The sequence below is a fragment of the Phoenix dactylifera genome, chromosome 5 (assembly GCF_051530095.1).
Source record: "Phoenix dactylifera cultivar Ajwa chromosome 5, Ajwa_hap1_PhDact_Kaust_v1.1, whole genome shotgun sequence".
In the NCBI taxonomy this organism is placed as follows: domain Eukaryota; kingdom Viridiplantae; phylum Streptophyta; class Magnoliopsida; order Arecales; family Arecaceae; genus Phoenix; species Phoenix dactylifera.
In genome coordinates, this window is record NC_143194.1 from 30,275,662 (window position 1) to 30,303,162 (window position 27,501).

The following is a 27,501-nucleotide window of genomic DNA, read 5'->3' on the forward strand; positions in this document are numbered from 1 at the left end:
TCTCTTACAACTATTTTACCTAACCCTTATCCACTAGAAAAGGACAATATTCTATGCGCCAGGCGGCGACATCCTTCGGTTCTTTCCTGGAATAAAGAGTACCTGCGCAACCCTTCTCTTCTATCAAACCCCTCTCAACGGCCTCCTCGTTCGGTCTCCCACTTCCTAGTTCTCACCGACGGTGATTCACTTCCTTTATGTCCGGCTCGCCGGGCGGTTCCGGGCCACGCGGCAGTGGCAGAAGAGGCGGAGGCGGCGGTAGAGGTCCGCCCTGGGTACCTTCGCCCGATTCCTCTCCCCAGAGCCCTGAGCAGGCCGCCTCCTCCTCCTCTGCCGCCGCCGGCTACCACCCAAACGATCACGTTCGAAACGCTGGCTTCTTTCCATCGCGCATTCTCCAGCGCGAAGGGCAGAGATCTCGCGCCCCGTCGATTAGCGTAGAGAGGGCGGAGGCAGCGGTGGCCAAGGCGCGGAGTGATCTCCTCGCCGCCGGGCAGAGCGTCTCGGCATGGAAGCTGTCGCAGGCGGCGGCGCTGGCCCTCCAGGTCGACTCCTGGGGTTCTCTAGGGTTAAGCTACCATGACGTGCCCACTCTGCGTCAGATTCAGTTAGTGGAAGGAAAGGTTTGTCCTCCGTTGCTCTATTCCATCGAGCACCTCTCTCTCTCTCATTTCCCCTCTATTGTTGTTTTTCTTGGATTTCAAAATAGTAACAATTTTGGTGTTCTAAAAAAGTGTACATTTTAAAATCTAGTTAAAATGTTATGTTTCTATGGGAACTACGTTATCATGTGCTATGAATCATCACAGATTCGTTTAACATATTGTCTGTCTAGGGTCTCGACAAGGCAACACAGCGATCTGAATCGCGCTCTTTTAGTTTCTTAAGCTTTGGCTTATACTTTCTGGTTCTTTCAATGTTACTACTGGCACCGACGCTGACCTTGGTACCACGTTGAATGCGTAGCATAGATGGGAAGGCAATGGAGAAATTGTAATATGTGCAAAAGGATCAAGTATGCATGCATGGAAATTGTTTCTCACTATGGGTGACATTAATCTGAGGCTAATGGTATCTAGACTTGACTCATATAGAATGAGGGATGGGATCTACAGACGCAAGTCCATGGTGTTGTCTTGTTCTTGACATGGTGCAAGGACTTTTTAACAAGATGTACATTGATGGTAGGAACTGATGGCTGATGCCTAAAGAAAGTAAGCATAACTTAGATACCCATCGGGAGACCAATGATGATGTATTTTGAAAACTGAGTTGAAATTACAAGGGTTACCGCTGACAGGTACTGCATTTAAGAGGTTTCAGCTCAAAATCTAACTAATGTAGTCTTCCCTTTTCTGTTAACCAGGTAAATGCATTTATACGCTGCTTTGTGAGCGTGAGAAGGATGACATCGGTGCATGATTTGGATGTGGAGATATGCAGGAATGAGGGTGTTGAGCAGTTTGAAGAGCTTGGTCTGGGAACTTTGCTCCGTCAACCGCTGGTGCAGCAATATTTTTCAGTCCCTTCGGATGCAACGGAAGTGTGCAAGATAACAATAGAGGATCTGATTTCTCGCCTCTCTGTTTTCCTTTATAGAGCTAAGAATAAGGAGATCAAAGTTGAGGAGTTTCTGGATTTTCTTGTCCAGAAGTATTCAGTTGTAACCAGGGAAAATCTTGGTGTGCGGATTCAGGGCTTAGGGTGTGAAAATTGAGAAATACCCTATTTTTTCTTAAGACTATGCATATCACTTGTCAATTTGTTATAACTTTTCACTATATATGGCACATTCTTGGATCTTGGTAATATCATTTTGTTTCTTTGTTGCTCATTTTTCACAATATAATTTTAGATCAATATTTTGTACAGGTTATATATCAAATTTATAAAGGGAGCCAGAAGGACAGAAAATGCTGCTTTTAAGTGTCTCAGGGAAAATGGATTGCAGAAAGAAGAGATGGAAAGTTCAATAGATACTATTTTACATCATATGAAGTCATTACCATCACCAAGTATGGACTGCAGTGATTCATATAAAAAAAAGGTACTTTGGATGACAATGATAATGATATCTGTAGCCATGGTTATAATTTATTGCAAAGTAAAAAAGGGCAAGAAGTGAAATGCATGTAATTGTCATAATCTGCCAGAAATTTATCAGATGAATTCGCTTGGAGTGAAATCGGCCATGTTCAATAATATGCAGGGTAGAAAAAAATCTTCTGGAAATGAAGAGAAACGTGAAAATCAAAGTGAGAAAGGATATGAAATGATTCAAATAGATCCCTCAAAGCTACAGAAACTTGAAATCCCAAATGGAGACATCAGAAGGTTTGCTGCAACTTGGAAGGAAGCTTGTCAGAAGCACTCTGCTTCTGAGGTATGTACCTGTTTAAGACGTATGTTGCTGGGTGCCACTTAATCTTATGCTCTCTGTGAATAATCATAAACAAATAAACCTCGTTTGACCTGCATTGGTTGCTGTCCTTTTTAGCATCATTATTACGAAAGGATTTTATAATTATCCAAGTTCATGACTGAAAAAGCTATGATATATATATGCAGTTCACAGAATGACTGTTAAGTGCCTATGTGAAGCTGAATGAGTAATTTTATGGCTTTTAAAAACATTAATATTTTCTTAAGATAGGTATATTGAGGTCAAAAATCACAGATAAATGCACTTTCATCCTTGTATGTAGCTGATATGTATTTATATCACAGCAAACATATTATATGCAACTTTCTTTTTTTGTTTCCTCTGCATATGCTATTGTAAATACCCTTTTTGCTTTTGAATATATTAGCTTCAAAATGCATATAAACATTAAGTGAGTGTAGGTTCTCGCTTTGATGCTGCACATCTATGGGCCATCAGAAAAGCAGAAAAGGAAGAAGCTAAGGATTTTTTCATCTTATCCTGGTGTTGGCTTATTAAATGTTGCTGTAAGTGTACCTTTCTCCTTTGGCTAATTAATGATCGTTTGTGCATTATGTGATCATATTGTCACATTTAGATTTTAGGAGATTTGTATGTAACTCTTTTAAAGTAACCATTAATTACAGTTTACTTAAATTCATCATTTTTCATGTCTTTTTCAGATTTAAATAGGCTTTTCCTCTTGCATCTGATTATGAATTTTCCTTTTCACATCCTCTACATGGAAGCTGAGGATATGCTTGAGGCTTGTCAGTGTTAATATATGAGAATAATTTTGTTTTCTGCAAACTTTAGCTTACCTGCAACCTAGATATCTTCTAATTGCAGCATGATGCCAATTTTCTTTAAGTTCCATCAAGCTAGATTTCTTTATCTTAAAGAGTTCATTTTGATGCTGTTTAGTTCTTCCCATGGTTATATTTGAGGTGACACCAAAGAAAATTTCTGCAGCACATTTTTCCCATAATGATTGACTTTACAAAAGGGTCAGACTTTGCTGCACTACCATCATCATCTACTTATTGTAAAAGAATTGCATGAAAATGTTCGGACCAAAAAGAACACCCAAAGTGCTTCCAGTGAACAATTCACCTCAGAATCTGATTAGTACCTTAAGTGTTATTTATTTTGCTGTTTTAGTCATTTTTGAAGTTCTAGCTGTATTAAATAAATCATGTGCATTTTCCTTTGCTGGTGAACTGATTATCATGGTTCAAGCTTATATTGTTCCATTTATGCAGTTGAAGTGTATAGGATGCCGTAGATTTTTATTTTATCCCTTGTATTCGAAGATCTGACGCAGCCTAGGGTTGTAATATATACCGAACTGATACGGTACGTCCCATACCTCTCAGTTCGGTATGGTACGGCGTACCAGGGATGTCATTGTCCTCTTTTCTCAGTCCAATCTCAATAAAGTCCTTTTTTTTATAAAAGCATATGTAGAATCAACTTTTTGTAAATAGGATATAGTAGATCCTACCATCTAATTAATGACTAAGCTTCTTGATCCTTCAAGTTAAATGATGATTATAAGCTCGGTTTATGCTAATATTATAATCCTAAATAAGGATAATGGAGACATGGATCACTGAAGGAGTATGCGTTGCTATAATAAAAAAAAAACAAGATTATATTTGTCATTTAACATAAACATATTAAAGGATGTCAGGGACTTTTTTGTCGCATTTGCAAGATACCAATATCTTGGTTTTCTTTTTATTAAAAAATGGTTCTGTTTGTATTAGGCTAAGAATGATGGAATAATCTGTCAAAATCCCAAATCTGTAACTTGCCAAGTATGTTGCCATTACTTTGTCTCGCATAAGATAAATAAAAGGAGGTGAATTGTTGAATATGTCTGGTAAATTTATTTGCTTTTGATTTTCTCCTTTTTAATTCCTTACACTAAAAATAACATAACCTGCAATTTTGTAATTGCATAGTATATAGTTTGGGAGTTCTCAGGGATATTCTTTTGTATGTATCACAGAAGTTCAATTGTGTTGTGTTACTTATTTTTTTGCTACGACGTTGTGTTACTTATTCACTCCTTTGCTCTTTTCTCAACCGAAGCATTGCTATCGATGATCAATATTGAGTGATAATTCTCTTACTTTGTTTTGGATGACGTATGGTCAATTTATACTTTCTATTAGTGATTAAACAATTTGTCAAATTAAACAACATCATCTGCACCATCCACTTATAAAGGATGAAGGACTCTACTTTGTCTTTTTTTTTTCTTGATTTACTATGATCCTCTAGTGTTACATGTTTTGAAGAATACATTTTATTTCTCAGATGTAATAATTAGCTGTATCGTGTCTATGATGCAGGTGCAATCTATTAAATTTGGATTGTTAGATAGCATTGCTGAAGACACTGTTGTTAATGAATCTATTACCCCAACTTTGCCTCTTACTGAATGTTTTGAAGAATACATTTTTTTCCGCAGATGTAACGATTAGCTGTTTCGTGTCTATGAAACAGGTTCAATCTATTAAATATGGATTACTGGATCGTGTTGCAGAAGACAATGTTGTCAATGATACCCCAACTCTGCCTCTTGCTGATATGTCGGACAATGACCCTTTGACTGAAAGTGAGGCAACATTACTTGATGAAGCAAGCACAGACGAAATTGAAAACAGGGAGTCAATGCTTGTAAATGAGGATAAAATAGGTAGATGCTGTTTCTTTTTATGATTGGGCTCTTCTTGAGGATAAATTTGAATGTCCGAGTAACTGAGGATGTCGTATGTTTTCACATTCTATGCTTTCTCCCTGTTTTCTTCTATCCATGGCAATTTTCTTTGGTTCTTCATTAGGAAGGACAGGAATTATCATTTGTTAAATTAAACCTCTTGCACACATTTCTCCTCCTGAATTTATCAGCATTTCATTTTTCTTCATCTAGGACATATTACTATACATTCTTTGTGATAAGTGCAATTTGCAGGAGTCACCGTTGATGATATCATTAAACAGATTGCTGCCTATTTTGGGCTTGGTCATCTTGTTCCTAGACAGGAAGTCCTGCCGCTGGAAAAACGAAACATGTTTCGTGACTGTGAGATATGGTTAAAAACAAAATTTTCCATCAAGGAATTCAAAGATCTTGGTTATGGGAATTTCTTGGAGTTTCTAGATAAGCATGCTTCTCTGCTTCCTAGTGAAGTGCTTTGTTTCTTAACTGAAAAGTGCTGTGGCAATTCTTCTTTGGAGGTATCCATGCTTCAACAACAGTTGCTGGTTTTATTATCTCAAGCTGCAAGGAACTTGGGAAGCAATGGTGTTCTAAACAAGCAGCTTGTTTCTATGCTTCTCAAGAAACAATTTCCATCCATCAGCTTTCAGATATTGGGAGGGGAAGTTGAAAATGTTTATCCAGATCTTTCAAAAAACGAAAACAATTCTAGCATTTCCTGCTCTGTTTATTTTTCTGGAACGTTGTTGGGGAACTGCTGCAATGGAAACTCATCGCTAAACATTGAGAATATCTCCACAAATTCATTTGAGATGATTTCGAACATGAATCATTCAACAGGTTCCTTTTCTGCGAAAGATGCAATCAAATGCTTACTCAAAGCACCACTGCTTTCAGATCTACAGTCATGGTCACACTGGGATCTTATATTTGCCCCTTCGCTTGGACCTCTTCTGGACTGGTTATTGAATGAAGGTTGTATTGGAAAATTATCATGTATAGTGACATGTGATGGTCGAATACTTCGGATTGATAATTCAGCAACTTTTGATGAATTTTTGGAGGGTTTTATTCAAGGGTCATCATTCAAAGTGGCGGTAAAGTTGTTGACACTGTTTGCAGCATATGGAGGTGCAAAAAATGTTCCAGTAAGCCTTCTAAAATGCTATGCCAAGCGTGCGATAGATGTCATAATTAAAAACACTATGGAGTGTATAGAAACAAAAACTAATGGAGAGATTTCCATGCACAAAAACTCTTTGCAAGAGCAGAGTATGGTTGATTCAGCTGATAGGGGCACACTTTTGGTTGATTCTCTCTGGAGAATGAATGAAGCATATGCTGCTGGATCAAAGTTTATCCTGGACTGCCTTGGTCATCTCCCTGCAGAATTTCGCAGTTCTGCTGCAGAGATACTGGTCCCAGGATTGCAAATTGTCACTCACAATGCGGCTGCAATCATTTTAAGTCAATGCAAGCGAACTGATGAACGTGTTATGCTTCATGACATCGGTTTGTCCCTCGGGATAGTGGAATGGATTGAAGATTACCATGAATTTAGTTCAGCTATAGCTGCTGACTTGTTTGCATCTCCAGGGAATGTAAACAGTGCTTCTGAAACTTTGTGTATAGAACGGGGCAGAGAGCAAGAACTCTCACCAAAAAAATCAGATTCATTTTCTATTAGTGATAAACCACCGGTCAACTTTAAGGCAGATACTGAATTGTTGGATGGACATGAACAAGCATTTGAAGAAGACAGCACAATGATAGTTTGTACTGGAGAGCCCAGTAAAACGGTTTATGACAGTCTCCATTCAGTTGGCTCCAATATTAAAGAAGTCCAGGATGCAAATTTTCTTATTGAAACCATACGACGTGAGGAATTTGGTTTAGACCCAGATCTCCAACTTGCTGAGAATAGCTTGCTAAAGAAGCAGCATGCTCGTCTAGGTAGAGCACTCCATTGTCTTTCGCAAGAGTTGTACTCACAAGACTCGCATTTTCTACTTGAGCTGGTAAGTGGCTCTCTTATAAGTTTTCATAAATCAATGAAGAATAAGCATCATTTTACCATTTTGGCTATCACACAAAGTATTGATATGTTTCAAATATGATGCTTGATTTCATTGATGAGATCCATACTTATTTGATGTTTTAATAATTTTTTGACATTATGATGCGGACGATATGAAAATCAAGCATTTATAGATATAAGAAGTATAATAAGCCCTTCTGATGCCTCTGGATGCTGAAGAATATATATGCGAAAGCCGTTAACTTACCACTAAACAACTAAGGCTTAAGCTGATAGGGAAGGTCAACACTTGGTTACTGGAAGTGGGTTAGGTGTGACTATGAAGAAGTGGGTCTTTTAAGAAAATACTTAGAAAGCAGGTTCTGCTTGGGGAGATTTGGATGTGGATGTGCCACCCTAAACAGAACATTCCTGCTATTAAGAGTCAATGATATAATATATATATATATATATATATATATATATATATATATTATGTATATATATTATGTATATATATTATATATATTATGTATATATATTATATATATATATATATATATATATAAAGCCTTAACACCTTCATCAGATGCTGCCCAAGCCATGCATGTTAAAGCATAAACGAGTCAAGAACGGCTCAAGATCACGAGTCGAGAAAAAAAGACTCAAAATAATTATCACTCCCCCAACCCAAAATCACGAGTGAGAGACATGTCATTCACTGCATATTCATAGGATATTACCCTACAAGCATGCAGGCGTCCAACCTGCGATTAGATTATTATAAATCTAATAGCATAGTAAATTCAGCACAACAGTGGAATAAAACTAGAGCAACTAAATTTGCAAATTTAAAAATAAACATGCCCAAACTAAATTTTCAAATTTAATAATTAACAACATGCTCTCAATATGCCATGCTAATTTTCACAAATCTTGTCCTGTTAGGATCTCTTAGGTGTGAGGACTCCAAAGGCACGAATACACATCGTTGGGACATGGAAGGTTGCTGAGGAAATCGGCATTGACAAAGCCTATGACCTAGGTTTTTCTGCATCCACCCATGATGCAGCCACTAAACCAAACAAGTTAAAAATTTGAGAGCTAGGGTTACCTCAATGATGATATCCTATTGAAGATGGGTCTCGCAACTTGCCTTCCTCTCCCAAGTTCATGGCTCCTCTACCTGCCACAAACAAAATCCTTAAGGTTAGGTCTAGGGAAAACATGAGAGAGTGTGGATAAGAGAGAGGGAGTAGAGAGCTTATGAGAGAGAAGAGAGGAAGGAGTGCACGAGATAGATATAAAAAGAAAGAGAGAGATAAGAAAAGCATCCATCGGGTTCTCACGTGAGAGAAGAGTGACAGGGGGGCACTGGGGGCTGGTTTTCTCACGGAAAGAAAGAGAGAGCGATAGGAGGGGGGCATGTGATTTTAAAGGGCAGCAGCCCTCATCTAAATCGAGTAGAACTCGGTTGGGCTCCCGCCTCAAAGACAATAGGACTCGGTTTACCTATTTCAATGAACCAGTTCTCTAGTTAGTTAATTTATTTTTTTAATGCTAGATATTGCAATAATAACAGGTAAATAAAATAAAAATTGGTGTGATTAGGAATTTGGAATCCGTAACTTGGCTTTTGCTACCACGTTAATTTACCACTAGACCCCAAAAAGTTTAAATTGTTAGGGACAGGCAATAATGTATATGATTATTATCTTGGCTGAATCATGTTAAAGATTGCTTCTAATGGCTTGCTAGTTTTGTCTTATTTTATAGAACATCTATTGGTTAGTCAATATCTCACTATTGATATGATTCTATATTGTTATCCGTGATGCTTTTGTTGGACTAGTTTGCTTGAAAACTAATTGAAACTTATGAACTAAACTTTCGATGGTTTTGTGGAACTACATGATCTATAATGTAGGTGAACAATGGTAAGATTGCTCCATTACGACTTGAGTGTCACTGGTTTGAAACACGAAAATGGCCTCTTTGCACGCGGGGTAAGACTATGGGGGGAGCCACATGCACTGGGACACCCTTTATAATGCGGGTGAAGGTCCAAATACATGCAATTGGAATGGACAATGCCCCCATGTGAAGTATTGAAGACTATATCAGCCATCAATAGTCTATTTACTAGGTTGAACGCACATAGTATTTTGGGCCTTCATGAGGAAGTTTAAGATTTGCTTGATCCATGGTATATTTAGGAAGTGTCAGAGTGGTTGATTGAAAATGTTAAGTGGCAACTAGTTTTAACATGATATAACCACCCAAGAAACCAATATTTTGAACTGAATTGCACCATGGTTTTGAAAATATAGAGGAATATGGGCTTGGATCAGAAAGAAGTTAGTGTTGCATAATATTCTTTATGACAATGCCAACCATAACAAGATACTAAGCCTTCATGCAAGAGTGGAAGACAATGGTTCGCAAATTGCTTTTCCAAGAGGGGAGGAAATCTCCAAGAAAGACAAATATGTAGTGCAACTTGGGTTGGGCTTGATCTAAACCAGAACAGCCAAAGCTACCAAGTGGGTCAAGTTATGTTGAGGTTCTCTCAACCTGGCTTAGGGCCGTGCTCAAAAATCCTAACCCAGCGCCAAGTGACTCCAAGCGAACCCAAATCCAACCCCAGCCAAATGCAATGCCGACCCAAGCCAAACTAAATCGAATCTTGTGCAATTTGACCTAACCTGATTAATCAATAAACAAATCCATAGTATGTTACGTGTAAAATGCTTATATGTTTCAAGTATCTAGCCTCTTTGAACTATAAAATTGCGTATGTTCCATTGCTTATCATTCAATATTCTTCCATCAATTTTGGTGAATGGTCAAGATATCTAGATCTTTTCCTCTATCTTAAATTCCAAACCAACCCAACCCAACCCCAACGTTGACCTCAAGAAAAGTCCTAAATCTCTCCCTTATCTTAAAATCTTTATTCGACCTGACCAATAACCTGATATCAACTTGACCAGATCTGAACTTAGCTTAATATGGGATTGGATAATTCCCTACCGAGGCTAGGTTCAATTAAGTTAGAACCGAGAGCTATAGAGGGCTAATGCTAGCTGTTCACCTGGCCCAACCTGCCTGTGTTGCAGCGCTAAAACTAATTCATAGGATCACTAGCCCGATCAATGCTAGTGTAGGCTTTTGAAGTGTCAAGGCAACTGTAGAAGGGAAGAAGACTGACTAATTGTCCCTCTAAGGTATTGGAGAATGTGTAAGAATTAAGATGGCGATGTAGTGAATAGTGCAAGGAATAAAACCATAATTGGCTTATTACATTCATTGCATGTGCCATGTTGAACTGAGAGAGTTGTATATACAGTGCCACTTACAAGTTGACGTTATCATATTGGGTCCAAAAGAAGCTCTCCATAATCAGATGAATTTTCTGCTTAGGTTCCATTGGAGCGTGTATCAGTTAAGCACAGCGGATGAGATTTTAAGAGTAGTTTCTCTAAAATAACAAGTATGCCTGGGACAAGATGATGACCCTAAGTTCCAAGAATAACTACCAATGCATTCTAGTGTTAGAAATTTAATTTAGGTTTTACTTTCTATTCTTTTACTTTTTTCAGTCTTACAGATTTTTTTGGCAAGTCTTGGAAGGCTTACAAATTTGTGCATGAGTCTTATAAAATTTAAGCTTTTAGGGGCTTATTTGTGAGTTCTTAGATGTCTGCTTGTCCAACACTTGAGATTGATGGGCAGGAATGGTTTCTGCAAGTCAACTGGTCCAAAATTTAAGTTGCAAAGGCCACAACTAATCGTAGTTGGAAAAATGGGGGAAGAAAAATACACATGGCCTCTTTCAGGCAACAACAGAAGGAATTTCTTTAAGATGCATGAAGGGAGCAAACTTGGAAAAAAAATAGGAATGTCTGGGAAATGAGAGTAAGAAAGAGGAACTAGAGAGAGATGAGGGAGGCAAAAGACTATTAAAGCTTGTGCAACACACTCTGCAGAATTGATAATGCATTTTGATTGAAGCAGCTGCCTTTCAATATGTATGCTTGCATTTTTCAATTAGGTGGTGCTTAACAGTAGCTCAAGATTCTTTTTTCCCCCACTATATGTTGTCAAAGAAATTTGTGATTGACTGCAACGCCTGAACATTTAGGAATTTTCTTTTTTCATATTGATAGCAATAAAAATTGTGTTAAAGCTTTGGAGTGAGAGGAAGGGTTAAAGTAATGGCTTTTATTGGTCATACTTTATCATATCAATAAGGTACCTCCATGCCCCCCTGGTACTGTGTTATACTGGCGTATGCACCTTTGATTTTGCTGACACCAATCGGCATACCATCTGTCATTATGGTAATTTACCATATCAAAAGGTACTGGTACAATTACTGATACTGATACTTCAACCGTCTAGTGGGAGAATCCGGTTATATTGGAGGCATAAGAAAAAAAATACATATGATGTGAAACACATTCTTTACTAGTGGATTTTCATATCTTGATATTCAGGGATTTTAGTTTTCACTACTGAGAAGTTGAAGAAAACAAAAAGGTGGGCTCATGGTGGGCACGTGTATGATAGAATAACCGACCTCCCCCCAACCTCTCTTTTTCTCTTAGCTTTGAAGACTGGATCATTTTATTGTTATTCAGCATTTCTAGTCAGTCATAACTATCTACAAAGTACTCCTTCCTTATGACATACTTGGTGCATGACATGTTCTAGTAGTATTATGGATATCCAAGAATTTTATGCTTAACCTGTTTGCTTTTATGCTCCTTTTTCTCTCTCAAGGTTTATGTTTCATCTATTGTTGACTCATTTTTAAGCTGACTTTCCAACATGTCCAGGTTCAGAATGCTGATGATAACAGTTATCCAGATAATGTAGAACCTACACTGGTTTTCATTCTTAAGTCTACTGAAATCATTGTTCTGAACAATGAAAAAGGGTTTTCTTCACAGAATATTAGAGCACTGTGTGATGTTGGAAATTCAACAAAGAAGGGATCAAGTGCTGGATACATAGGGCAGAAAGGCATTGGCTTCAAATCAGTATTTCGGGTATGCCTAGATGAGGTTGATCTATGGGTGTTCAATAGACAAGTTAGATATTCAGTAAATACATATTTGTCTCCAGTATTTGATAGTGTGTTATGTTTAGTTCTTTTTTTTAATAGCCTTTGAATACATGCTTAGAAAAATATAGGAGGTTTCCCTTCTCTCACATAGTATGCTCGAATATTAAGTCCATAGAGGTGGCTAGGAAATAATGTGCTAATTTTTATTTTACAAACATTTCGGTTCGTCAAGTAAGTACTTGTATCAAAGCACTTCTTTATTAATGTAGATGCTTATTTTTCATGGCTCTCATATTTTTATAATTTTTATCTATTTACTTCGTCTGAATGTGTTTATCAGAACAGTGTGAAATTTCTTCTTCTCATTTTTCTCTTCTTCTAGTAAGATGTACATTAGGAGAGTAGACATGCAAGGATTTTAAATTCTCTCTTCATTTATTTTGTGAGTTTGAACTGAAGTGTAACTATTTTCAACTATGTTTTCAGTGAATTTGGGTCCTGTTATAAGGTTAGATAACTTTTTGCTACTTCTAGGTTCTATTTCGATCATTTTTCCTTTTCAAAGTTGATAGAGTTTTTGGTTTTTCCTGTCCTGCATCTTTAGATCCTTGGTCATAATGAATTCTGAGGTAAGAAAGAACTTTATTCGATGAAACCTATTGATAAATATCGTATGGTCCAGATGACATCATAATTAAGTGTGAAAAATATTGTTAGTATTTCAGCCAAGTGGCCTTTGAGTTGACATTTCTTTATGCATCCTTTGTTTTAACTCTCGCTAATCATTTTATGTTTGGTATAACTTTAAAACAATAAGATACATCATTTAGGTTATACTGAGAGCATAGAAACATCAAAAAATATCAAAAAAAATCAAATTATACTTCAAATTATTGAAAAGGTTCAAAAAAATTGATTGCCAATTAATCAAATTTGAAAAACTAAAAAAAAATGGGTGTGCTGCTTTGGAATCGGCACGCCCAAGCATATCGTGTGTCGGTACGGTACTGTACCAACCCTTGACAGCAAATATATCAAGATGCACTAGAAAAGGGTGACCAGGGCATATTTAAGCGCCTAATATTATCATTAAAAAATCAAAGTTCTTACTCACACAACAGAGACTTAAAGAGGCGCTAATATGAACTTTAACCTTCCAAAGGTTCATGAAACAAATGATACATATTGTTGAATACTAGCATTACCAAATATTACCCAAGTTACAAAACTTAAAACCAAGGTCCGCCGTACCGATACCGGTCGGCGTACCGGTGGCGGCCCGGATGGGTACATACCGGTCCCATACCGGTTCTCTAATGATAAGCTACCGGTACCGGATTCCACGCTGATCCAGTACCGGTCTCAAGCCGGACCGGTACGTACTGGCCGCAAGCCGGACCGGTACGACAGATCATGGTTTAAACCAATACGAATCGGTACCAGTACGGCGAACCTTGGCTACTAGTCTCTGAATGTGAGTGAATTGGCTCTTTTACACTCTTCATGAGGGCTGCAACTGTCTTTTCTTTTTCATTTTTGGTGCGCTGAGTAGCTGCCCCTTTGTTTGGCTATGCTGGGAGGATGGATGTCGTTCTCCTGACCAAGTCGATTGGGTAGCGTGGTGGCCTCATCTAAGCATCTCTCAATCATATCTCTGAGAGGATGTCTCGGGCAATGAGTCATGAGATGATCTACTCTCCAATAACCCCTATGGTTGATTAACTAGAAGGATGCATGGAATGTTGCGATCTGCCCATTGTCCTGCGTCGACCTAGCCTCGCTGACTATGAAACCGTCCGATTGTGGAAGCGATTCTTGCTCATCAAGCTCTGGCTTCTGCTATTGGTTTACAAGCCATCCGATCATAGGATTATCCTCATCGTCAACAAAAGCATTATCGATCGGATCTGTGTACTTTAGCTCCACTTACTTCTGAATGCACTTCAGTCTTAACCTCAGATTGTAGTGAACATATACAAGGTCGTTGAGACGCTTCTGTGTTAGACAGTTCCTATGCTTACTATGGATGAGGGCAAAGGTGGAACCAATTTCCCTCACAGCCACTCAAGGAGATTGTTTAGTAGCGGATACAGATAGCTATCCGCTTAAGATTTCTCATGGACAAACCGAATGAATTCAACATTTAGCTACAAAAATATTAAAAAAATTACATATAAGATAATATCATATTAGTAACCATCTAATGCCAGGTAATAATTATTATTGATAGTAAACTGTACCACTCCTGGTCTCAAGATCTCTCCTCCTGCATACCTTCTCATCAATGATAGGACCCATATATGGTTATAAATATATCTGGTGATGGTTTGGGTTGTTTCCATTGTCTGCTGTATCCTACAAATCTTTACAATGTCCATCAAGATGAGGTCGATACAATATGCAGTACATGGAGTCTAGAAAATGTGGCCGCCGCTCTAAGATCTCCTCGACGGTCTTATATTGTGGTCTGTTATAAGTGATGACGTCCAATATGCAGTACATGGAGTCTAGAAAATGTGGCCGCCGCTCTAAGATCTCCTCGACGGTCTTATATTGTGGTCTGTTATCAGTGATGACGTGCACGATATTCTCCTCTCCTATCTGATCAATCACTTCTTCTATCAATCTAAGGATGTACATAGCATCGTGCACATGATCAAAAACATCAACCGACTTATGGAAAAAAGTCTTCGTATCACAATATGTCAAAAAGTTGATAATACTTCGCCTGGTAGGACTGGTTTAACCATCACACATCATCGACAATCCATATATGGGTCACTTGCTCTTGTATGAGGCAATCTACTTCTCTAGCTCGTCATTATTGTGAAGAAGCTCACCGTAGATATTTTTCGATCATGGAGGATCTACACTAGGATCGGCGGCTTGTATGGAGGAAATGACAGACCTATAATATGTATTGTCTGTTGCATCCGTTGGAATGTGGCTGAAGTGGAACTAAGATCCAATAGCTCGCTACATATCTTTTTTCTTATTATTTTTCGCATTGTCAATCCTCCGCTGCTTCGAATCTTTGCTGAAAAAAGCATGTGAATCTAAATTATGGATGGTGCTCCTAGTGGAATCTCCATAGAGGACTTTTTTCTGCTACCAAAAGCCCAGCATAGATGCAATACAACCACCAACTTTACTGACAGCCTCCTTAACTAAGAAGGTCCTCCTGAACTCTGGATCTGTTCTGCTGCTCACAGAACCGGAGCCCGACTCGTATAATGAGGGGCCAAATCGAGCCCTATGCCTGGCCACCTCATCCTGCTGCCATTGGTTATCTAGGCTCACCTGAACGACAGCATGGATTTGTGCCTCATCGTCTGGAGCGGACGCCTCTTGTGACTTTCTAGAGTGATAGAAAGGTGGCTCTGCCGTTAGACGGTCCATCTCCGCCTTCTTCTTGGCAACCGTCTTATTCGCTGCTCTAAAATCAGCGAAGTGTTTCTTCATCAGCCGCCAAACATTCGACGTATAGATATGTCGGGATAACGACCAGCTAAATGCTGCTTCAATTTGGTTACCTTCCTCCTTTGAACCGTGTTGCACTAGTTGTACTTCCAGTGGTGCCGACCCAAGACCATTTGCCTATGATCCCAACCAATGTCACGCTCTAGCTCCTTATTCCTTAATGGTTCCATTCCTGTAAGTTTATCAAGTACATTAATTTATCATTTTTTAAAAATAACGAAATTTCATTATGATTAAAATAATATATCTATTCATCTAATACATTGTACTAATTTTTTTATTTTTTTTATTTTTTAATATTTTTTTAATAATATTTAAATTTAAAAAATATGTTTAAATACCATAAATTCAGAAAAATATATTTTTTACTTCAGAAAATATTTCTAAATTATGTATTATGTGCTACTATTTTTCATATATTTTTAAATTATTTTTAAATTAAAAAATAATTTTTAAATATAGATATTTTAAAAAAATTAATTTGAGCTCCGATCTATGTAGAATCCTATCATGGATGGTACATATATTTGTTTTAGATCCATAGGCATGCATAAAAGGCTATTTATTTCTCATTTTTTTAAAATTTAGGTTTAGGCCATTATGCGCATGATCATATCAAAATTTGAATAAATAGATACCAAATTTAGCCGGAGAGTAGCTTGCATGTCTCTAAATATTTTTTATTTTTATTAAAAAATATATTTTTAATTTTTTAAAATTATATATAATTTAAAAATTAAAATTTTTTATGTGATTGTGTAGATCATTCATAGATCTATAACATATCATAAAATCAAGCCAAAATCAAAAATTTTGGTTTGATCTCTCTTTATTTTGCAAATTTTATGATATTTTTTGGCGTCCCAAAGAAAGAGGAAAAATGAGATAGGGGAGAGAAAATATACGTTATTTAGGGTTGGATCTTCCTCAATTATGCTGAATCAGTATTTTTTTTTTCCGTTGAGGAAGGAGAGGGGGGTTATTCGGATAGGTTGGAAAGGCCGGAGAAACTTCTCGGGCCTTCCCAACTTAGCTTTGAAACAAAAGAAAGAGAGAGGGGAGGAAGGCCGGTTCAGAACCAGTCTAACTTGGTGCGAATCAGACTGTTCGCACTGGTTCCGCACGGAATTGGCCGGTTCGCGACCTATTCCGGCCCCTTCTGGTCGGTTCCTATCGGTTTGGGACCGGTTCCGACTGGTTCGGAGCTTGTTTTGAAAAATTCAGGTGAACCGACCTGGTCCCTCACTGGGTTGGCTCGGTACGGCAAACATTGTTTGCTGCAATTAAATACTTATATCAAATCAAGGTTCAACATATTGGTGCATACTGGTCCATACCAGGTGTACCATATCATACGAGTACCGAATAGATACTCGATGGAGGGCATACCAAGTATTGGTATACCAAACCAACCCTTGTGGTTACTGTTCCAACATGGTACCTATATGGAACTAAAATCGGTATTGCGAACCTTGCATAAAATTGTCATTTCTTATCCATTGTGGTTTATCCTAGCAACCTTGTGAAATTTTGGGGGACTTATGAGCATTCTTATGGGTGATGGAGAATGTTGCTTCAGTAGAAATGGAAAGTTTGCCATGGTGAAAGTCAATTTTTTTGAGGACTTGTTGGCCTTTTCAATGCAGACATGTATTGAGAATTTCATCTTCAAATGATAACAAATAAGCAAATTATCTTAGCCAATTTAAGGTACAAAAATGTTGTATGTTTTAAGAACTACTGGTATATCGAGGGCGTGTTTGCAGTTGCTTCTGCTTTATAAGAAGGAGAATCCAGAAGGTATGTTTCGTAGCTTCTTTTAAAAGCACTTTTCCGACTTTTCTTCTTGTAGAAGCACTTTTTAGACAATGATACCAAACACTTTTTTGTTTCAATAAGTGCTTTTTTCCAAAATACTTTTTTAAGCAATACCAAACTGCCACATAAAATCCAGAAGCAATGGAAAAATATCTTCAATAAAGGCTCACTATATGTTTATCATATAGTATAGTTTCTCTTGATAGGATTTATGCTTAAATTTTATTGGTATGCTTGTACTTTAACATATGTACTGACATGCACAAGGTGTTTGTTAAAATTCTCGTAATTTAATTTTACCATGTGGTTGTAACAGTATTTCTCATTTGTATGCAGTAGCATCATGGCATCACTCTCTTTTCTAAGGCCATGAAGTTCCTCCTTATTTTCTGTAAAGTAGTTGTTAATATTTTTCTTATTTTCTGCAAAACTGAATTGACTGTTGTTCAGGTCGCAGATGCACCGGAGATACATTCAAATGGTTTTCATGTGAAATTTGATATAAGTGAGGGTCAAATTGGTTTTGTTTGCCCGACTATAATCCCTCCTTATGATATCAACCACATAGAGAGGCAACTACTATGTGATGATCAAAGTGATACCACCTCCTGGAATACTTGTATTGTGCTTCCCTTCAATTCAAAACTAAAACAAGGGACAGGTATGAATTCTGTCATTTCCATGTTTTCAGAACTTCATCCTTCACTGTTACTGTTTCTTCATCGCATTCAATGTATAAAGTTTAAGAACATGCTTGATAATAAGCTTGTTGTAATGAGAAGAGAGACTCTGGGAGATGGCATAGTCATGGTTTCCCATGGCAAAGAGAAAATGAGTTGGTTGGTGGTCAGCCGCAATTTGCAAGCACGAAACATTCGTCATAATGTAAAAACTACTAAGATTGCGATAGCCTTTACACTTCAGAAGTCAGATAATGGAGACTACAAGCCACATCTGGATCAACAACCTGTTTTTGCATTTCTTCCTCTGAGAAAATATGGGTTGAAATTTATTCTACAAGGTGACTTTGTTTTGCCTTCTTCTAGAGAAGAAGTTGATGGAGATAGTGCTTGGAACCAGTGGTTGCTTTCAGAGTTCCCTGACTTGTTCATTAAAGCAGAAAAGTCCTTCTGTGAGCTTCCTTGTTTTCAAGAGAGTCCAGGAAAAGCTGTTACAGTCTATATGAGTTTTGTTCCTCTTGTTGGTGAAGTTCATGGCTTTTTTTCTCATCTTCCACACATGATAGTAAATAAATTACGCATGTCAAATTGTTTGCTTTTGGATGGCCCCACTTTGGAATGGGTTCCCCCACACATGGTGCTTAGAGGTTGGGATGACCAGGTGCGCACTTTATTACCTGAGGGTTTGCTTCAGCAGCATCTTGGGCTTGGTTATTTGAATAAGGATATTATGTTGTCGGATTCATTAGCAAGAGCACTGGCTATTCAAGAATATAGCCCAGAACTTTTAATTCAAATCCTATCGTCTATATGTCATGAAAAGGATGACATTAGGTCTATGGGCCTTGATTGGCTCGCTTCATGGCTCAATGCTCTTTACACTACCTTATCTGTAAGTTCTTCTGGACATCAAAGCTTTGCAAGTGTTGGGAGAGAATCAAATCTTTTAAATAGACTTAGAGAAGTTCCATTTATTCCGCTTTCAGATGGTTCATTTGGTTCAATGTCTGAAGGGCCAATTTGGTTACCCTCTGATGATCTCACTTCAAGGTTTGGAGGTGAAAATATTCTTCAGCATTTTCCTGGTCTATCTGCCAACCTTCGTGTTGTAACTCCCTTCATCTTCTCCACAGTTGCTGCAAACGCTTGCAACACAGAGGGTACAGGACTGGATAACCTTATAAGTATACTGCGTAAAATTGGTCTCCAGCTGTTGACCGCACATGATATTATCAAACAGCATATTATGCCATCTATTTCTGATGGGATGGTCGGAAGACAAGACATGAATATAATGATTGAGTACCTATCTTTTGTAATGGTCCACTTTCAGTCAGTTTGCTCTGCTTGCCATATTGAAAAGGCAGACATAATATCCTACTTACAGACAAAACCTATCATACTGACCAACCATGGCTATAAATGCCCCAGTGAGGAACCGATCCACTTCAGCAAAGAGTTTGGCAATTCTGTTGATATAAAGAAATTGATTGATGATACAGACATCAAATGGAATGAAATAGATGCCATCTATTTGAAGCACCCAGGATTTCAGTCGTTATCATATAGGATGATGAAGTGGAGGGAGTTCTTCCAAGATTTAGGTGTTAATGATTTTGTGCAAGTAGTGCCTGTTCAGAAGAAAGCAGCAGATGTTTTTTCTGCCAATTTAAGGAGCATGTTACCATGTGGGAACCATGCTGCAATTGAATTATTTGTCAAGGACTGGGAATCAGTGGAGTTGGTCCAGTTATTATCAGCACTTTCCTCCAAAAAGCATCTGGAAAAGTGTAAATATCTTCTGGAAGTTTTAGACAAAATGTGGGATGATTGCTTTAGTGCAAAAGCAAAAGGCTACACTCTTTCTCAGTCAAAAGAAGATACTAAAACCTTCAAATCTTCATTCATGGGAAGCATTTTAAGCTTTAAATGTGTGGCATCAAGTATGGACAACGAAGTTCATTACGCTAATGATCTTTTCTATGATTGTGAAGCAGTACAATCTATCCTGGGAACTCTTGCTCCATATGCCATTCCAAAGGTTAGTTTATTCCATTGGAGTTATTCTGATTTATTTCTTTTGTGGGTTGGAGGGGTGGGGGGATTTTTTTGGGGGGGTTGTTGTTTGTTTCTTTTATCCTTTATTAAGAAGATTAAGGAAGTTCAAGTGATGGCAGGAGAGCTTTTCATCATACTGGTTATATTGACATTTTATTTGGCCTTGTTTCCCCTCTGAAGCAGTTGACTAGCTGGAGATTTTTGGAGGATATTGGATTTAAGATTCAAGTCACTCTTGATGATGCATTGAGAGTGATGCAGAACTGGAGAGAGTTAGAGACCGCTCATGTCAGGTTTGATGGTGATCATTTTTTTTCTTTGCATATCCTTCAGTTTGAGATTCCTGTGAAATTTTCTTTTCCACATCAGGTTATTGGCTATTGAGATCCATAAATATCCTTTCTTTTTTCTTTTCTATATTTCTTGATGTATCATTAGAGCTTGCAAAAATCGATAGGGCAATCTGTTTGCTCAATCTTTCTCGGCATTCATTTTTTTTTGTTATTTCTTAAATTTCCAGAGGTTCCTTTTCATTTATAAAATCAAGCACACATTAACTTATTGTTCATTACTTCATTTGTTAAATTTCCTTTGTATAAGGTCAGCAACAATCTGGGGCTTGTGTAAATACATAGATCTCTGAAGTAACTTGCTGTTTTTGCAGATCAATGGGAGTAAGTTACTGTCGCATATGAGTAAAAATTAAATTCTGTTGTATCTATATATGTTTCACCAATGGTGATGCTCTTTATGCAATAAAATTAAACTTTCAAGGTTGCCCCTGTGCAAAGCATCAAGTATTTTCTGGTTTTCGTCGGTGATGAAAGATGAATAAATGCTTCAATGAATATACTGACTTTAAGAAACTTGTTTATATTTTTGATCAATGAGAAATGAGAATGATGCTGTAGATCAGATAAATTCTTTCAAGGGCTATTTCTGTCACTGCTGATTAGGGCTGAATTAAAAGTAATCAGAACACATCAATACGTTGAGTACTTTAACTGATGTCATTGGTGATGATTTTATATTGGTTCTTCCATAACAATATGATCGTGTGCATCGACTTTTGTACATGTAGACAATATGGGCATTATAAATTACTCCTACTATTTAATACCATTAGTGACCTTGTACACACTGAAACTATCATGCTCAGGGTTTACTCATGTTGTTTTTTATTACTCTTGGCACTCTTAACATTTGTTGAAGTTTTATATTATGATGTGATCATATTATGCCATTAAAACTATGTCAGTAAGGCAGGTGTTTGTTTTCATTTCCAGCATTTCTTTAATGTCCAAATTCTACACGTTCATTCGGGATGAAATGGCTGAATCAAGTGAGAAAACAGCAGAGGTCAGATTGGGACTTTATATATTTATCCCATTTATTTGTGCAGCTAGATGTATGGATGTTGTACCAGGTACTTTCGTGTCCCCCGACGAAGTCTTTTGGCATGATCCAACTGGTTGCATGGACCTGTTGATGGAGAAGATACTTAAGCATGTCTCAAAAAGTGAAAATAGAAGTCTTCCCTGCATGCCGCTGTCCAGTCTCTATCCAAGCCTTCATGACTTTTTTGTGACTGATTGTGGTGTGCTCGAGACGACTCCTCCTAATCGGTATTTTCAGATATTGCTTCAGCTGTCGTGTATCACGTCCCCTTCAGAGGCTTCTCATGAAGTAGGTATCCTTTTATGAGGAAAATTTATGGTGCTAGTTATAATGACTGTAGTTTATTTGTTGTTATATTTCTTCTATTTCTATATAGGTGACAAACTCTGCATCTTCTTCTCTTACCTTCTTCAGGTTTTTCAAGTTTTTTTGAAGTGGTCTGATGATCTCGGACCTGAATCGATGAAGGCTGAAAAACTACTTGACTTGAAAGAAAGTCTTATTAAGCCCGAAAACACAGTGCTTCCAACCATCCAGGATAAATGGGTTTCCCTCCACCCACAGTTTGGGCTTATATGTTGGTCTGATGATAAGGAAATGATGGAACAATTTATGCATTTCAATGATGTTTCCCTTCTACAATTTGGTGAACTTAATGAAATCGAAAAGGAGGCTCTTACTGGAAAAGTTGCTGGGTTTCTGAGAGATATAGGTATTCCAGCTCTGTCAGAGGTATGTTTTCCTGTTTGGGGAATTCCAAGATTCTCAGAAGATTCAGTTTGGAATCCATAAAATTCTAATTGTTTTTCAACATGCTGGTCATGTTCAGGTTGTAACTCGCAAACCTATATATTATGGAATAGTAGATGCAACAGAAAAAGCTTCTTTGGTTAACTGGGTTTTCCCTTATGCACAACGTTATATGAGCAAGCTTCATCATGATATATACATTCACCTAAAGCAGTCTGGATTTGAGAAACTTAGCCAGCTACAAATTGTTGTAGTCGAGGAACTATTCTATAGAAATACTCTGAAGGGGCATGATAGTGGCAGCAAAAGACGATTGGAGTGCAGCTGTCTTTTGCAGGTTTATTGTTTTCACTCTCTCTCTATCTAATATTATATATATATACATATACATACATACATACATACATACATACACACACACACACACATATACGTATACATTACCCATAGATACAGTCATATATAATACATAAACACGTACGTAATACACACACATATACATACATACATATATACAAAGTGTTTGAACGCATGTATGTGTGTGTGTGTCCACTTGCATCCTAGATTTGGGTATGCATTTGTTTTATTTAAGCATTTAATGTGTTCCATAGCACATTTATTTCTTTAGAGATTATTGGTAAAATATTTTGCATGCATCAATTTTATTTTGGGCTTTGCATGATTTGATTAGAGGTCTCAATGACCATGAGTCATAATATTTATGGGATAGATGATGGTTTATTGTCCCCATAACCATAGGAATTATTTGCTAGTTATTGTGCATGAAGGGAGGGTTTTCATTCTCAGCCTGGGAGGTCCATGATAGCTAATAGCTAAATTATGGCCATGGCCTCTGTTTTGAGAATAATAGATCTAGACAAAATTAAACCCCAGTTGACCAGAAACCTATGTCTCTTCCTCCTTTGGTTATCCCTCTCTCACATAACTTAGGAGTTGTCATTGGACTCTAGCTAGAGGTTTCTGGCCTCACCCTTGCAAATCTAGGTTGCTGGCTCAGCCTGATAGGGATCATATCACTCGTCGAACATGAGAAGAAGTAGAGGAGAGGAAAAAGAGAGAAGGGAAGGAAAGGAGATGATAGATTTAGAAGGTCTTATATAGAATTTTGGAGGACTATGTTAAGCGTTGGTTGGTACTTTCTTCCGGTATTGAGAAGCTCCATCCCCCTTTTTTTTTTTTTTCCTTTTTTTTTCGCTTCTTATCAGTCTGATGAAGCGTGTCTTGTGGTCCTGGCTTTTTGTCGGACACTGGAAGTAGGGATTTGTTTGGAATTCTGTTTGTTGGACTCTGTCTATATATCTTGCTGACTCTTATTCCAGTGCTTCCACCACATCTTCTAACACAAATTAAGCATCAAGATGGTGGAAGTCTTTCCAACCCATGGTATGCTGTTGAGCTAGTACGGGGCATACCGTACTGGTTTGGTACCGATATTTGGTATGGATAGCGTACCGACACTCGGTACACAAAAAAAATTCTGTACTATACCATACCGACATTGTGCGAGTGTGGCACCGGTACGGGGTCCCATACCGAGATGGCGAACCTTGCTTTCCACCTTTCTTATCCTGGCTTGGAGGGACTGGTCTGTCAATTGCCGATTCCGCATTAATGTAGACAACAAAAGAACTCTTCCATTTAAGAAGAGGATATGAGTGCCTTGCCTTCCCTGCAAAGTTGGATCTAGGTTTGTTAATTGTGGCTAAAAACAGTATCCTTTCAAAAGTGAGTTGTTTTAGTTCTGATTTGGAGCTGAGCTAAATACTATCACTTGCTATGTTAGCAGTGATTCATCCATTAACTATGAATGTTTATAAAGCATTTTTCTTTGTTGTGTGCTTTGTGAAGGAGTGAAAAAATGCTTGTAAGAATGATACTCCTTTCATTTCAGTCAAACTTTATGTAGTATTATTTCATACTATGATGCATGATGGTTCTCAGTTGAAATGTTATTCAGAACTATGTATATCCTTTATTGGTTTATAAATGTAAATCACTAATATTCGGACACCTGATGTTACAGGGAAATATCTTATATGCAACACATAATGCAGATTCATGCTCATTATTTTTGGAGCTTTCTCGATTTTTTTTTCACGGGGCTGTGGAGCCACGCATGGCAAATTTCCTTCACACCATCACATTAATGGCTGAGTTGGGTCGCACTGGGGAACAGTTGGAATCCTATATTGTCAACAGTCAAAAGGTGCCTGAGCTTCCTGATGGAGAGCCTATCTGGTCACTTTTAAGCCCATTAACACAATATGAGGATGAAGTTTCCTCTCAAACTGCTGTTCTACCTATCCCTGTTAAGCAAAGCTGTTCAAAATTCCCCAGGAAATTTACAAAATTGCTCAATTGGCCACCAACAAATTCGAAAAATGTGTTTTATGCATCAGATAGTCAAGTTAAGGAACAACCTGGGCATGCAACTATTACGAGCTTACAGAATGTTTCTGAAGAACTTCCTGGAAGCACCGTGCATACAGAAGAGTCTACTCTGTTGGAAAATGATAACAATTCTTCCACGGAAGTTGACTCAAAAATGACAGCCTTACTCTGTCAAGAATCTGAAAATGTGGAAGATGGAGGGCAGCTAGTTGCACCTTGTTCTATTGACAAAGGAATCACTAAAAGTTTGGATCTGGTTAATGCATCAACATTCACTGAGAGGAACAGGCTTTGTATGGAAACTCCAGACGAGAACCAATCTTATAAAGCAGGCAGGCTAGGAGAGCTTGTAGCTTTCAAATACTTCACGGAGAAACTTGGTCCAACAGCTGTAAAATGGGTCAATGAGGAAACAGAGACAGGTTTACCCTACGATTTGATTATTGAGGAAGAAGGTAACACAGAATTTATTGAGGTCAAGACGACGATGTCTGCCAGCAAAGATTGGTTCCCAATATCAACAACGGAGTGGCATTGTGCAGCTGAAAAAGGTGACTCATTCAGCATCGTACGGGTCTTCCTGTTGGGCCTAACAAATCCTGAGATTTTGATCTTGAAGAACCCATGGAAGCTCTGCCAACAACATGCGTTGCAGCTGGCTTTATTGATGCCGTGCAGCACTGAGAACTGAACTACCTAGATTGCTCCATAATATATGGTGAATTTTCCAGGTGAGCTTCGTACTAGCAGATCTGCCTAAATATACATTTTTTTTTTAAGTGTGTATTGCCGTGTTATTCTACTTAGATCTCCTTTCTTTACTATTGACTTCGCTTTAGGTTTTGCCTATTCGGTACTAATACTGTCTTACAGTGCTACATCAGAGTGGTCTTAAAATGACGTACTGTTGTTACGCTAACTCCTTTTGACCGATCAACGTATGAGGTCTTTTTTGCAGGGAATGTTGATCATACTGTGCACACATATAAAGGAAAGTGTACTGTTGCTGTTGATCGTAAGGTTGATTACATACCTGCATATTCGTAGTGTGAGGAATTTGGCAACACATATTTCATGCCGCAGATAGCCAAATTAATGTCTGCTATATCTATAAGAAACCGGCCCCTGTTTTTGGTCTAGTTGTGTAAGTAAATTGCTGTAAAGCAGACGATATGATCCTAATTTCACACAGAAAGGGATGGAATCCGCTCTGCATGTTTGCAATGAACCTCGAGTTGCTTAAAGTAGTTTGCTGTAAATTTATAGTCAGTTGCTTGTGCTTCATACTGTCAAGGCTCTCTGTCCAGCATTCCAACAAAAAACTCTTGTTTGTTTCCTATTTTTATGTCACAAGCTGCTGCAGTTGCTCTTTTGTTTGATGGGATGATGTTAGTTTTCTGGGACTGAAAGCTGATCTCCAGTTCTGCGTGTAAAGAACACATGCTGTACTGTTATCATAAACCCTAAAACCTACTGTGGACTGGTCTTTTATTTAAGCTATAGAAAGGAATTTTGAGGTTCTGTAGTTTTTCATTTCCTTGCCTTGAGATTCTAGTGTTTCTGATTGGACAATGCAACAGATACTATGAGCATTTATCATTGGCCAGTGAGATAACCGGGGAGGGAGGAGACCTTGCGCTAAGAAAGGGATGTATTATCAAGTTTGAGTAGGGTCTCAATTAGGTTGTGCCTGACCATATATTGGTCGGGTCAGATACAAATTAGGCCAAAAATATGTTAACTCGAATCCAATTTGATGCGAATCTGACTGCAGGCAACCCATTCTGCTCTACAATGGATCGAGTCAAGTTAATTTATTTTTTTTTAAGTTAGAACTAGTCTTGGTGGCTAGCTCGACAGAATTAGCTCGGTGGTGAGATTGTTCAAAATTTATCATGCGCATTCTTTTTCACCAATTCGAGCTGGTTTCTGCACTTGGTTTGATGAGACTAGCTTCTTCTTTTTTTCTTTTCTTTTCTTTTTTTTTTTTTTTTTTTTTTTAAGGTTTTCGCTTTCACCTTCACCTCTGGCACAGAGCCCACCGGAACTAGTTCATGACACCTCAAATGTTAGAGGGACCACAAACTCAGCTTGATGTAAATAGTTCGATACCCGTCTACTACTGTACAACGTCTAAACATCCTTCGAATCAGACCTGATGGCCGGAGAAAACAAATTATGAGGGAGTGCGGGTCAAATCAACCTTTGAGCTTAGCCGGGGACACGCGCCCAACTTGGCTTTCCCAGAAGCTTCTCTCTGTTCCATCTTAAAAACTTGAAGGAATATTACGTGAGTAGAAATAGCCTGAAGCTACCTGTTTTAATAGCTCATGGTGGACATATCTCCTTCAAGCTTTGAATAGGGCACGCAATAATAAAAGTTTATATCATCTTTGAAGAGGAAGAGAATGTTGCCAATTCTCAAATTCTTAACTAGGCTTATAGCAATGAATAGCAACTTGTATCATCATTTTGTTTAAAGTTGTGATATGCCTGCAAGTAAATTCAAATATTATTTGGTATATTAGATTTAAGGAGAGTTATTGTTATGGTGCTTTATGGTTCTTGTTTTATTTTGACTACTGTATATCTAAATTGCACTCTTGTTAACAATTTGTGTAGAGCATAGTAGCAAATGGATGGCTAAAGATAGAGAAAATAAAA

The 27,501-nt window shown here is 37.9% G+C and overlaps 1 protein-coding gene across 3 annotated transcripts; it reads left to right on the forward strand.

Annotated features, from left to right (window-relative positions):
* Nucleotides 1-64: 64 nt before the first annotated feature.
* LOC103702586 (protein NO VEIN) lies at nucleotides 65-26,216 on the forward strand. 3 transcript variants are annotated; one of them, XM_039129044.3, is made up of 15 exons: nucleotides 109-623; nucleotides 1,367-1,704; nucleotides 1,873-2,047; nucleotides 2,210-2,383; nucleotides 2,845-2,949; nucleotides 4,937-5,129; nucleotides 5,406-7,171; nucleotides 12,012-12,224; nucleotides 17,990-20,260; nucleotides 20,458-20,570; nucleotides 21,564-21,963; nucleotides 22,090-22,407; nucleotides 22,505-22,762; nucleotides 24,470-25,568; nucleotides 25,796-26,216. In XM_039129044.3, the coding sequence occupies exons 1-14, from the start codon at nucleotides 198-200 to the stop codon at nucleotides 25,526-25,528; spliced, it is 7,809 nt and encodes a 2,602-aa protein (XP_038984972.3). In that variant the 5' UTR covers nucleotides 109-197; the 3' UTR covers nucleotides 25,529-25,568; nucleotides 25,796-26,216. The 3 variants fall into 3 exon arrangements, with proteins under 3 accessions (XP_088578380.2, XP_038984972.3, XP_026658567.4); XM_026802766.4 differs by having other exon boundaries at nucleotides 110-623; nucleotides 20,461-20,570; XM_088722254.2 differs by lacking the exon at nucleotides 1,367-1,704 and having other exon boundaries at nucleotides 65-623.
* The last annotated feature ends 1,285 nt before the right edge of the window (nucleotides 26,217-27,501 follow it).